Source organism: Myotis brandtii, unplaced genomic scaffold (assembly GCF_000412655.1).
Source record: "Myotis brandtii unplaced genomic scaffold, ASM41265v1 scaffold1058, whole genome shotgun sequence".
Taxonomy (NCBI): domain Eukaryota; kingdom Metazoa; phylum Chordata; class Mammalia; order Chiroptera; family Vespertilionidae; genus Myotis; species Myotis brandtii.
This window is the reverse complement of record NW_005353572.1, coordinates 322,469-334,733: the sequence shown is the minus strand read 5'-3', so window position 1 is coordinate 334,733 and position 12,265 is coordinate 322,469. Positions and strand designations below refer to the sequence as shown.

At 33.8% G+C, this 12,265-nt stretch overlaps 1 protein-coding gene across 6 annotated transcripts in view; it reads right to left on the bottom strand.

Moving 5' to 3' along the window:
* The window catches only part of ABI1 (abl-interactor 1), a 107,298-nt gene that overhangs the window by 5,321 nt on the left and 89,712 nt on the right, over nucleotides 1-12,265 (bottom strand). For 3 of the 6 annotated variants that reach the window (XM_014540711.1, XM_014540698.1, XM_014540701.1), the window contains 3 exons: nucleotides 10,698-10,874; nucleotides 6,957-7,043; nucleotides 1,939-2,124 (listed from right to left, as the gene is read on the bottom strand). In XM_014540711.1, the coding sequence (XP_014396197.1) occupies nucleotides 1,939-2,124; nucleotides 6,957-7,043; nucleotides 10,698-10,874 (450 nt within the window). The remainder of the gene's footprint in view (nucleotides 1-1,938; nucleotides 2,125-6,956; nucleotides 7,044-10,697; nucleotides 10,875-12,265) is intronic. The other 3 variants (XM_014540715.1, XM_014540723.1, XM_014540707.1) reach the window with 2 other exon arrangements.

Sequence of the window (12,265 nt, the reverse complement as noted above, 5' to 3'; positions counted from 1 at the left end):
CATGCCCGGAGTTGCGGGCTCGATCCCCAGTAGGAGGCATGAAGAAGGCAGCCAATCAATGATTCTCTCTCACCGTTGATGTTTCTATCTCTCTCTCCCTCTCCTCTCTGAAATCAATCCTATATAATAAAAGGGTAATATGCAAATTAACTGTCACTCCACCACAAAGATGGCGGCACCCATAGCCCAGTCCTCTCAGCCCAGCCGGAGATCCCCAGTCCTGGCGAGGCGGCTGGTGAGAGCAGGCAGCGTGAGTGACCCGGCGGAATGCTTGCTTCGTCGCCACCACAACGAGACAAGCGTTCCGCACCCGGCTGCAGACGGGCCTCTGGCCAGGCCAGGGCACAAAACGCTTACATAAGAAGAGAAGGAACCGGTGAGCTGAGCAGAGTTGAGTGGCCCCTGACTCCCGGGCAAGGTCAAGTCCGGGCAGCCAGGGGGTGGAGGGGATGAAGGATAGTGTGACAGGAGGGGCTGGTGGCAGAGGCACAGGGGTGAAAGCCGGCCAAGAAAGAAGAAGGAAGCCCTTTATTGGGGTTCCAGAGAAAAGGGAGGAAAGTCGTTTGCATTTCCCAGCCGCAGATGGGCCTCTGGCCAGGCCAGGGCGCGGAACACTTGATCGTCACCCTGGGCAGCATGCACGGAGCGGTGAGGCCCCACAGAGAGCTACTGGCGCACGAATTCATGCGCAGGGCTACTAGTAAAAATATATTTAAAAATTTAATAAATAAAATAAGTTAAAAATGTTTATTTGGTCTTTTACAAAAAAATATGTAATAACCTTGATTTAAGACTCATCATTTCAACTTGTGAAGATATTTTTTAATTGTGCTAGGTTATTCATTGTTCTATCATTCCCAATTTTTCAACTTCTTCAAATATAATAGTTCCAATTTCATAAATACTTAAAGTTAAATTTGCTTTCTAAGCCAGAAATATGAGTAAAAACACAATTCAAGACTATTCAAGTTTATCACCCTCATAATAACCACAGCTTATTTCTACTTGAAGGTACATAAAAATCTTAACAGAAAGTAGAATATTCAAGACTTCCTGAACTATATGCAGAATATTTACTCTTAAAAAATATAAAAAAGGAAAATAGGAAATTTACTTTTAGCTATCTATTTAAAACTTGGGCAGGGGAGAATGGAACAGGTCTCAAGAGCTACAGCTACTTACTTAAGATCAGTTAATCCAATACAGGGAATGGAAGGGAATACATTTCAAATGTAATCAAATGTGATCAACTAAATTACAAGTATTTTTCAGAACACTATACAAATACAGATTTTTAAATAGCACATAATTGGATTTAAAAAAAGCAAACTCTCTAAAAACAGGACTTTTTCTTTCCTACATACTGTTTCTGAAAAGATAATTAAGGTGACTGTCAGGTAAAATAGGTAAATTTGGACGTTGGAGTTACACATTATTTCATGATATAAAATTCTAGTGATTATCTTCTCTTTTGTAAGATCAACTAATGAAAACCTTAATTGAAAGCTTGTTCTCATAATAATCCCAATAGATTTTAAAGTATTTAGAGATAAAAGATTTCTATTTTTATGAGAAGTGCTTAGAAATTTGGTTTTAAATATTACTAATTATATGACTAGTACTAGTAAATCATTTCACTCCTTTTTTGTGTGTGTCTTAGTTGCTTCATCTATAAAATGCAGACAGACAAGTTAATCTCCAGCTAGAAGCACTATGTCATTTGAAAATGTACAGCTAACATTATAACATATTTTTAATTTAAAATATAAAGAATCCTCTCTTCAAATTTGAAATGTATAGGAAATAAGGTTTAACTATATCATCTTGACTGGTAAAGTTATTCAAAAGATTGTGAAACACTGGATTAAATGTTCTTCATAGCTCTAAATTCTATAATTACATTATTTTCCTTTACTCTAATAGATGATTGTACCTCACCTTTCTCAATATAATTCTTAGGGGCCCATGCAGGATCCCCATCTGCATATGGGTCATTATACTGAACTACTGCAGCCTCCTCATCTTCATAATCCACTGGAGGTGGTGGCGGCGGAGGTGGAGAGTCATCAAACATGGGAATGTCATCTGGTGGAGGTGGTGGTGGAGGAGTTGGACTATCAGCAACTAGAAAAAATTCAGATAATTAATTTGAATAAAAAAACGAGACTAAATGGAAATTCATAAATTAAAAGAATTTAAGAAAGCTCTAATTCATATAAAGCATGCACTATAATAAAACATGCAAGATTAGAAATAAAAGCTTGGTGTGTTAAAGCTTCCACTATTCAAGAATAATTTTGCTATAATAAAATGAGCTAAAAATAAAGGTATTAGGAAGTACTACAAATTAATGGATGCAGGTTAGGAGACTATCTCTTTATATAAAGATTATAGGAGTAAAGAAATTTTCTTAATTCCAAGGCTCAGGTCTAAACAACTGTCACTCTTTAATTAATTTAAGTCCTTAAATAAGCCTTATGTCACCTTTATCATTTGGACTACAGTAAACATTATGAATAATATTACATTAATGGTTTGATAGCTATTCATTGTGAATATTCATGTCTCTGATTTTAGATTAAATATCTTTAGTTGCCCAGAAATAAGTTTCCAGTGGATAGATATTTATTTTGTTTGTTTTAAGGGAGAAAGAAAAGTCGGTGGTATTAGGTATGCTTCTATGTATAGGTTTTCTATTCTTTCATGTAAATTTTAACAAGAAAAAATTAAATTAAAAAATCCCCAACTAGTAGAAAATGTCTTAGAGTATTTTTTTAACATGTTTGTACTCATAATCAACTTTTTAAATGTAGAAAGCAAGCTAAGATTTTTGCCTTATTGCTAGTAAAACATAACATAGATGAGGGGAGGACAAGATCCTAAAGATCTATTCTAAGAATACATCCAAACAAAGATTTTAAAAGTAAAGTTTTGTGGTAATAATTAAAAAAAAAATACACAGAAAGTAACTTATATCATGCAAAACAATAAAACCAACTCACACCTCCAATTCTAGATGGTTGTAGTATGTGCATGTAATTTAAATAATCAAAAGTATAAATGGTAAAATGTAGAGGCTAGAACTGTGTTCACTGAACTACTATGACACCAGGTAACAAATGCTCCCAACATTAAGGAATTCAAAACTGGAACACAACTAATTCTTAATTTAAATTTCTTATGCACACATTTCTTTAAAAGTTAAAGACAAATGAAAATGTTTTGATACAAATTAACACAGGAATTATATAATAGCTACAGGGAAGAAATTCAGAATACCAATATACTAACTTAAATGCCAATTTCTAAGGCTATTTTTATATGATCAAAAAAGTCATAATCTATCTTAATACAGGTTTTAAAGTTTACTCCACCCTATTTGGAATAAAGTGCTGAGAATATAACAAGGGCTCAAGATTTAAAACATTTGCAGATTTAATAGCCCTATTTCCACTTCAATGCTGTGAATTTCTATTTTAGCCTGTTGAGGAATGAAAAAGGCTACTAGAAAATAAGCCTTGTGCGATAACGCTCATTCTGTTATGTTTATAACTTATTTTTCCACTGAATGCTTGGATCTATTTTACTTTTGCCCACAAATAACCCTTAAATCTTTCTATTACTATTGTGGGAGGCAACCAATCAATGTGTCTCTCTTACATAGATGTTTCCTTTCTCTCTCTCCCCTTCTCCTCCCCCTTCCATTCCACTCTCTCTCTAACGATCAATGGAAAAAATATCCTCAGGTGAGGACTGAATTTAAATAAACAAACAAATAAATAAATTTAAGATACTGATGATACAGTTTCTCACCAATCTTCCTAGCATGCTTTCAAAGAAAACAGATGGCAAATAAAGTTGGGCATTCTGCAGCACAAGGACAATGACTGACTCAAGTTCATCTGTTTGGTGGAAGAACTACACTAGTACCATGGGCCTCTTTAGCAAAGGCCAGGCATACCTAGAATAATGCACATTAATTCTGAATTTCTATTTAAAGTTACCAAAGAGCTTCGGTCACACTAAATGGAAGTTCATTATGGTTATTTTTAAATAGTTTCTAAAAATTCTTGGCTGTAAGGCAGTTCAAAAAGTTTAACTGGCTTCATTTTTAAACTCTTACAGCATTAAAGACCAGCAATTTACTCTTATTCACTTATTATTAAAAATAAGATTCACTTATTTATATATATTTAAACACAGATTTCAAAGTTGATTTGCACTCAGAAATTTCAATATTTTGAAACTACAATGTTTTGTAAAATATCCATTAAATCATACATTTCTTACAGGTAAGGACTCTGTCTTAAACTATTTGTATTCTTCCCAAAGACTAACACATGACACTAAATCCACAAATATTTGACTGGAGGAATGGAGGAAATAGGTAGAATAACACAAAAGGGTCAGCACAAGCTGAACAATGAAATTTGCCACAATGTATTATCTTAGAAGACTGGTTGATCAAATGGGTTACACATTTGTTCACAACATTCTGAGATTTATTTGGATGGTGATGGTCCCAAATAAAGTAAATTACTACTTGACCACCTTACCATCTTAATCTCAATAGCTATTTTGGCCTAATAAAATTTGTGATAGTGGTATTCTTCATTTTGTCAAGTAACATTCACTATGATCATGTGACTATGATTACACATCTTCCAAAACCTTAAAATAATCAGACAGCAATATAAACTATCTACCCTAATTAAATCCATATATTTAAAAGATTTTTCAAAACTCCCTGACCTTCCTTCAAAGAAGCCCTAAAAAAAAAGATGACAGATTTGTATATTCATAAATAATCCTCATGGGCCTGCATGTAGCTAGCCAAAACATGAAGAGGGCTCTATAATGACAATCACTCAGATGAATACATATCGTGAATGTAATTTACTTATTCTTGCATATTCATTCTTATTCTAACAATGAATCTTTATATAGATTAAAAATTACTCATGTATCAAAATCTAAGGAAAGCTACAAGTATTCTCCAAAATATTTTTTGTAATTAAAGAAAAAAACAACAGATCTGTCCCAATTATGTAATAAACAAAATCTCACAAAACAATCTATAGCCCTAACCGGTTTGGCTCAGTGGGATAGAGCGTCGGCCTGCGGACTGAAAGGTCCCAGGTTCAATTCCGGTCAAGGGCATGTACCTTGGTTGCGGGCACATCCCCAGTAGGAGGTGTGCAGGAGGCAGCTCATCGATGTTTCTCTCTCATTGATGTTTATAACTCTATCCCTCTCCCTTCCTCTCTGTACAAAATCAATAAAATATGTTTTTTAAAAAAAAAACAATCTATAGATGAATTTGAATACCAAATGTTTTCTAACTAATTCTTCTAATAATTATTGGAAGCTAGTAGTTTCCTTTGTGTTTGATTATACTTTCCTTAAGAATCTGCAAAGATCAGATTTCATGTTTTAGATAATATGAATACATAAGAAAGTTGCAATTTTGAAATTTATATAGGTCAGTAATCATGCACACAAGAGAAAAAACTAAAGATCGTGCTCTTCAGTTTCAATAACATAGCTGCACCTATTTTCAGATAAGATTAGCTTCTCAGTAAAAGTAAGGAAAATGATGACTCATCAGCCATGCATGCTATAAGGAGACAGCCTCTACCCTTTGACAGCTCAGTTTTTCCAAACTTACTGTTTTCCTGCACCCTGGCCACGAAGCCTGTGAGAGGTATCTGTGGAGTCAACTGAGGCATAGGGGGAGGGGGTGGAGCAATAGAAACTGATAGCAACAACACAGTATGGGGGAAGTAAAACAGGTAAAGGAAAGAAAAGGAAACAAAAAGCAGAAGTCAGTTACAAGGACCACAAACATAAGTATGCAAAGAACAGTTTGCAAATGAAACAAAACAAAACAAAAACAAAACAAAAACCTGCAGAACCTTCAAGTTGATTACACACTAGAAAATCTAAAGCTGAGTTGTGTTTAGCCAATTGGTTAATTTTATTGAAAAAAAATACTTCTAACTTAATCCTAATTATATTGTTTGGGAGAGATTTACATTTACCCTCACATTCACTTTCATGCAATGAAAACCTCAAATTCTAAGAAAAGACTTTAGCCCTAGCCGGTTTTGCTCAGTGGATAGAGCATCGGCCTGCGGACTGAAGGGTCCCGGTTCGATTCCAGTTGAGGGCACATGCCCGGGTTGCCCGCTCGATCCCCAGTAGGGGGCGTGCAGGAGGCAGCCAATCAATGATTCTCATCATTGTTTCTCTCTCTCCCTCTCCCTTCCTATCACAAGTCTTCTCCAAAATATTTTTTGTAATTAAAGAAAAAAACAACAGATCTGTCCCAATTATGTAATAAACAAAATCTCACAAAACAATCTATAGCCCTAACCGGTTTGGCTCAGTGGGATAGAGCGTCGGCCTGCGGACTGAAAGGTCCCAGGTTCAATTCCGGTCAAGGGCATGTACCTTGGTTGCGGGCACATCCCCAGTAGGAGGTGTGCAGGAGGCAGCTCATCGATGTTTCTCTCTCATTGATGTTTATAACTCTATCCCTCTCCCTTCCTCTCTGTACAAAATCAATAAAATATGTTTTTTAAAAAAAAAACAATCTATAGATGAATTTGAATACCAAATGTTTTCTAACTAATTCTTCTAATAATTATTGGAAGCTAGTAGTTTCCTTTGTGTTTGATTATACTTTCCTTAAGAATCTGCAAAGATCAGATTTCATGTTTTAGATAATATGAATACATAAGAAAGTTGCAATTTTGAAATTTATATAGGTCAGTAATCATGCACACAAGAGAAAAAACTAAAGATCGTGCTCTTCAGTTTCAATAACATAGCTGCACCTATTTTCAGATAAGATTAGCTTCTCAGTAAAAGTAAGGAAAATGATGACTCATCAGCCATGCATGCTATAAGGAGACAGCCTCTACCCTTTGACAGCTCAGTTTTTCCAAACTTACTGTTTTCCTGCACCCTGGCCACGAAGCCTGTGAGAGGTATCTGTGGAGTCAACTGAGGCATAGGGGGAGGGGGTGGAGCAATAGAAACTGATAGCAACAACACAGTATGGGGGAAGTAAAACAGGTAAAGGAAAGAAAAGGAAACAAAAAGCAGAAGTCAGTTACAAGGACCACAAACATAAGTATGCAAAGAACAGTTTGCAAATGAAACAAAACAAAACAAAAACAAAACAAAAACCTGCAGAACCTTCAAGTTGATTACACACTAGAAAATCTAAAGCTGAGTTGTGTTTAGCCAATTGGTTAATTTTATTGAAAAAAAATACTTCTAACTTAATCCTAATTATATTGTTTGGGAGAGATTTACATTTACCCTCACATTCACTTTCATGCAATGAAAACCTCAAATTCTAAGAAAAGACTTTAGCCCTAGCCGGTTTTGCTCAGTGGATAGAGCATCGGCCTGCGGACTGAAGGGTCCCGGTTCGATTCCAGTTGAGGGCACATGCCCGGGTTGCCCGCTCGATCCCCAGTAGGGGGCGTGCAGGAGGCAGCCAATCAATGATTCTCATCATTGTTTCTCTCTCTCCCTCTCCCTTCCTATCTGAAATCAATAAAAAAATATATTTTTTTAAAAAGACTAAAAAAACAGTTAACAGTGAAATACTGATAGCAGTTTCTAGGATATTGTATCTTTGCCATATTTCTATAACCTAACAGGCTGTTCTAGCTTTAGGGTAATGTTGTATATTAGAAACCAAATGTGCTATGAAACAGCTGTTTAGATCATATATAAGTAACTATATCAATCGCAGTTTTCCTTTAAAAAATTCTTATTTTATATATAAATTTACACATAGCTCTCCAGGAAAAACCCTTGTTTGTAAAATAAGGTTATATTACCCTTTAAGTTGACATTTTTAAAGACATTACTCCTAAATTTACTATATCCCATGCTAACTGTTTGCTGAGTTTCAAAGAATAAAATATCTCTCAAAAGTGACCTTCTTTCTTTTTATCACTGTTCTGACAAAGAAAACCTGGTCTAACAATACTTTAAAATAGGCAATTATTTGCATTTAGGTAATTTCTAACAAATCATTAGCAGCTGGAAAAATATTCCAACTTCTTTCTAGAGAGGACATAATTTACAAGAAATAAATACCAAATGTTCACGTGGGCAGCATATGTATTAAAAATTAGCAAACTAAAAGGAAATATACATACTTTTACCATTTTGTCTCATAACAAGACAGTAATTGCCAAAGATTGCTCAAAAAAGTCAATAGGAATGGATAACAAAACTCAGTTTACTGGTAGTCACAACAAGTGACACTAAATTGACAGAGAAAAACAATTCATTGGTTCCCAAAGATCACGTAATCAAAAAGTTACTTCAATTAATTCAAGTTAAAAATTTTGTTGGTAAGTGTAAAAATTTGAGAGGTTCAGTGTTTAAAGAAGCAATAATTTAAAGCAATTAATATTCATTGTGTGGCTAAACTAGCATTTAATTCACTGACTTGGCCTTGTTCCATCTGATACTTTGTATATAGAAGGCTCTTCAATGAATAAAATGTTATAGTTTTTTATTTTTAAAAACTCCCACATATTTTTCAGGTGTTTTACTTTTTTCTAGAAACAACCCTTAGTAACTAGCCATGCTGGTTAGTATGTCAAGAAAAAGAAAAGCTTTGCTGTGAAGATACTAATAATTACCATCACATTTAGAAAGAAGAGGAAATATGCACATCAAAACACTAAAAACATTCACATCTACTATTACAACACCAACAGTAATTCAGACTAAAGGATGATTAATTTGACAAGACATAATAATATCTTTAAAATTTGAAGCTAAACTTACTTTACAATATCCAAAAGATAGACATTCAGTAATAAAAATGTCTTGTCTGCAAATAACCCACCCAAGTACTGTTAAATAAAACTACACAAATGTGTATTATGTGAAGTCACCAAAAACTCTATTTGCAGAGTAAATTTAAATGTCCAACTGAGGAAAAGAAAAAAAATAAACATAAAGATAGGATCTAAAAGTGCAGTGTAAAATGAAAGAAGTTTATAAAACTAGTGAGGTTAATAATCAGATAACATGTGGAATATTCAGACGCTAGGTACCTTTCACTACCAAAGGAGACCAGGGAAACTATAAGGTAAAATTCTAACTGATAAAGTTTTTTAGCGTTTAGATGAAAATGTTAGTCTAGGAAAAAAAACCATAAATTTTAGGATTACCTATGAATTCTGACATTTTTGCTAAAGTGGTTTTCAATTCATATGAGATTTTGTTTTGCTATAATACAATTAATCTTTAACTCTAAAAATTAAACAAACAAACAAAAACCCCAATAATGTAACTTTCCCCAGCTCTGCTTTAAAATACATGTTCAGGCCCTAGCTGGTTTGGCTCCATGGATAGAGTGTTGCCTGTGGACTGAAGGGTCCCGGGTTTGATTCCGGTCAAGGGCACATGCCTGGGTTGCAGGCTCAATCCCCATTACGGGGTGTGCAGGATGCAGCTGATCAATGATTCTCTCTCATTATTGAGGTTTCTATCTCTCTTCCCCTCTCCTTCCTCTCTGAAATCAATAAAAAATATTTTTTAAAAAACATGTTCAGAACATGCACTATAAATAAAAAGAACTTAAACCAACTTCCTATGTTAACATGGAGTATTCGGTGTTTTTTAATTTTCTTTTAATACTTTTTTATTCTTATATTACAGTAGATATACAATATTAAATGAGTTTTAGGTTTACAACCACATTAGATATTTATATAACTTATGAAGTTATCACCCCAATAAATCTAGTACCCATCTAACACCATATATAGTTATTACAATATTATTGACTATATTCTCTATCTGCTTCACATCCCCCCATGACTATTCTGTAACTACCGATTTTACTCAGTGTTTTCCAAGTCAACAATAAAACATGCAGTTCTAGAAAGTAGTTACAAAAGCTTACAGGGAAAGTGTGTTTCAGTCTAGTCCCAGTGATCACCCTTCGAGCCAATAACAAATACTGGACAATAGGCTCATTTCAGATCTGTTTTTCCTTTTTGGATTAAGCATCTTGATATGGAAAGTGAAATTAAAAACCATCACAAGCAATTCAAACTTCCTGACATTATATGCCCAAACGGTTTTCTAATCTTATCAGCTTTTAAACATTGACTGCAGTTAGTGTTGAGATGTGCAATTCAAGGTGAAGAAGAAGAAACTTTTTAAAAATCCTCCCCACTGTTACCTTATTCAGAGACATAATAAGCAAACATCACTAACTTTTTTTAATGGTTTTGAATTCATTTCAGTATAGTTTAGGAAGCTTAAAAGTGATAGCCAGCAATTTTATGTTATTTTAAAGAAAAATATTCACAATGTTTTAAATTCTCTTGTTATTGAACAGCCTCAAATATGCCAATAAAAATAAATTCAATTTAATTAATTTCAGTTTTTCTTCTCTAGTTCTATTTATAGCAATAAAAATATCATTTTAAAGCATCAGTTAAATTTTAGTATAAAGTACAGTAAGCCTGAATTATTTGAGCGAAAGTGGTAAATTATTTTTTAAATAGTATGATTGAAGAAACAACTAAATAAATATAAAGTGGCATGGTTTCAATTGTTGTCTATCACTAGCAAAATAACAATTTCAAATAATTTCCCTCTAAAGGAGCTCAATGGTGCTGTACGCCTGCAAAGCACAAGCTTACTTGAATTCTGAGAATAAAGTGGACCTCCATTAACATGAGGCTGAGCAGAAAATTGAGCAGTCACAGAGGGAGTTCGTCTGTATCCACCAGAAGATGTCGAGGAAGTGGTAGAGTTGTGTCGAGAAATCTGCCTGGTCATTGTGCCATACTGGGAACCAGGAGCTGAGCCCGGGGCAGCTGAAAAGCATTAGTCAAAGGCAACCAACAAAGAATTTGAGCACTGCATATCACCTCCAATAGCAGAACAAAGAGAGGGAGACTCACAGTAAGAAGTATTTATTAGTTTTAAGGCCCACAGCAAAAATAAAGAGAAAAGTAAAGATAAAACACAAATAGCTCCATCTCTGAAGAAGGAAAAACAGATAGTGGGGAAGCTGCAAAAGTAAATAAAGTTACATTCTTAAGCCATTTAATTTAGCATAATCCCAAATATTTTGCTAATATTATTTATAAATTTTTACTGTATTATTTTAGAACACACAGATTTTATATGTAAATTGTGTCTCTCTAACAAAATAAGTACCAAAGGATAGTCTGAAGTGGAAAGCGTCAGCTTTTAAATGTGAATACATTAATATTTGATTTACAAACGTCTTCCTTTCCATTGCCAAATCTTAAAAAAAACTGTATAAGATTCTATCCAGCCAAATCCAGGTTTAATTATAAAATTTAAAGAGTTCAGCATATTTTCCACAGATTGTACTAAAATTTGAATGTTTATTGTATCAGCAGTTATCAATACATATTATAGTAAAATCATTTTTAAGAGAAATACAACTTCTGGTTTCAAAGCTCTTATAGAAATCCATTCTCTTTCTCCATACTTGGAGGTCTTTTTCTCCATACTATACTCAAATCAATCTTTTGTATAAAATTATCATGCATATCTAAACTTACTAAAGTATTAATAATGCTTAATATTTTATTCAGTCATCTTGACCAACATTTCAAAAGTTTAATACTTAAAAGGTTAATAAAGTTCAAAGCCTCTAAAGTTAACTATACTTTCCAAAGGTTACTTTGGGATTAACAGTATTATTTTTTTGCCTGACCTAAACATCTAACCATGACTATGTAAAAAAAAACAGCATCCTAGTTTATTTTCATTCAGTTGTCTAATTTAACCTCCCCTAGAGGTGATAAAATTAGATAAAACTGTTCAGCAGAGGTTGTTCATTAAAAGTGCTAATATTTAACATTTTGGAACTCCCAAGCCATAGGCAGTCACTAATTATTTGAATCATCCACATGGTCATTTTCAAAATAGAAACACATTTTTAAAATAATAGTCGATTTAAAAGCTTTTCATGAGTAACCCTGGACAGCTAGGTTTTCTAGAAAGCTAAGAAGTAAGCCTAAAGCTACTTTTAATACAATTCTCACTATAATGATTTTTATATTTCTCTACCTGTATAAAAATGTATGAAATCCAAGTTGTTTTTCTTGGTGATTTAAAACCCAAAACCAACTTATTCAACAGTTCCAAACTATGCCTATTTTAAAATCTATTTTAATATTTTATTATAAAATAAACCATAATACCAAAGTGTGTGTGTGTGTGTGTGTGT